Source organism: Sinocyclocheilus anshuiensis, unplaced genomic scaffold (genome assembly GCF_001515605.1).
Source record: "Sinocyclocheilus anshuiensis isolate Anshui unplaced genomic scaffold, SAMN03320099.WGS_v1.1 scaffold515, whole genome shotgun sequence".
Lineage (NCBI taxonomy): Eukaryota > Metazoa > Chordata > Actinopteri > Cypriniformes > Cyprinidae > Sinocyclocheilus > Sinocyclocheilus anshuiensis.
The window spans coordinates 588,321-589,547 of NW_015548243.1; the positions used below are offsets into that span (position 1 = coordinate 588,321).

General features: G+C 32.2%; 1 protein-coding gene across 1 annotated transcript in view; it reads right to left on the minus strand.

Moving 5' to 3' along the window:
- Nucleotides 1–1,227, minus strand: part of LOC107655096 (focal adhesion kinase 1-like) — a 72,633-nt gene that overhangs the window by 47,252 nt on the left and 24,154 nt on the right. The window contains exon 4 of the mRNA XM_016442516.1: nt 75–162. Within this exon, the coding sequence (XP_016298002.1) occupies nt 75–162 (88 nt within the window). The remainder of the gene's footprint in view (nt 1–74; nt 163–1,227) is intronic.

The window sequence follows — 1,227 nt, forward strand, 5'->3', positions numbered from 1 at the left end:
ACACACACACACACACACACACACACTAACACACACACACACACACTAACACACACGCTGATGAGGGCACTCACCTGCTGATAAAAATAGTTGAGAGTGGGTTTGTCTTCAGCGAACTGATTGAGGAAGCCCTTGGGCAGGTAACGGATCCTCAGCTCATACCTGAGGAGGAGAAAGAAAACATGATAAATAAAAGAGTCATGACAGGAGAAATCACCATGTGCCTAAACATCACACACACCTGTGCTGATAACAGAGTCAAGCTCATGATGAAACCTCATCTTTCTCCACCAAATCAATAGAAAAACTAAGGAACTACACTGCGCTGAAAGAAAATGAAGCTCTGTTTTAGTACCACTAAGATATTTTGCATTCTATTAATGACAAATGAGCACATTTTCAAAGAACAGAACAGAACAGAACAGAACAGAACAGAATAGAATAGAATAGAATATAGAATAGAATAGAATAGAATGGAATAGAATTGAATAGAATAGAATAGAATAGAACGGAATGGTGGTTGTTTTGTATTACTGCAGCTTTAAAGGGTTAGTTCGTCGCAAAATGAAAATTATGCTGCGTTTCATTCACCCCCGAAGCATCCTAGGTGTATATGACTTTCTTCTTTCAGACGAATCCAGTCGGAGTTATTTTGCGGTGAACTAACCCTTTAAGTCCAAGACAATAAAGTATAACTCTAACTCTAACTTCTTACTTGTTTATTTGATTTTCACTAAGGTTATGTTACTTTAAATAATAATAATAGTAATACATTTTATCAAGCACTTTTCAAGGTACTCAAAGATGCTTTATAAGAGATAAAAATAACAATAGCAGTATAACAAAAAGCATAAAAATAACAACAGCACATTATTTTATCTATATATTTCTTTATTTTTTTATTTTAATATATTATTATGTTTTATCACCTTATTTTATACTTTTCTATTTTCTATTTTATTATAATTTTATTTCTTACTTGTTCATTTGATTTGAACTATTGCTGTTTTAAAAGTACTCAAATATGCTTTACAAGAGATAAAAGTAACAAAAGCACCCTATTTTATTTTAATTTTTTTTACTCTGCTTTATTTGTATTGCATGCAGCAAACACATTAGCAGTACTGACGTTCAGTTATTGTCATGCTTACGAAGGATGACAAAAAACTGAAGGAGAAAAAGAAAGAAAACTAGAAAATGTGGAACATTAAACATTAAAAAAGAGAG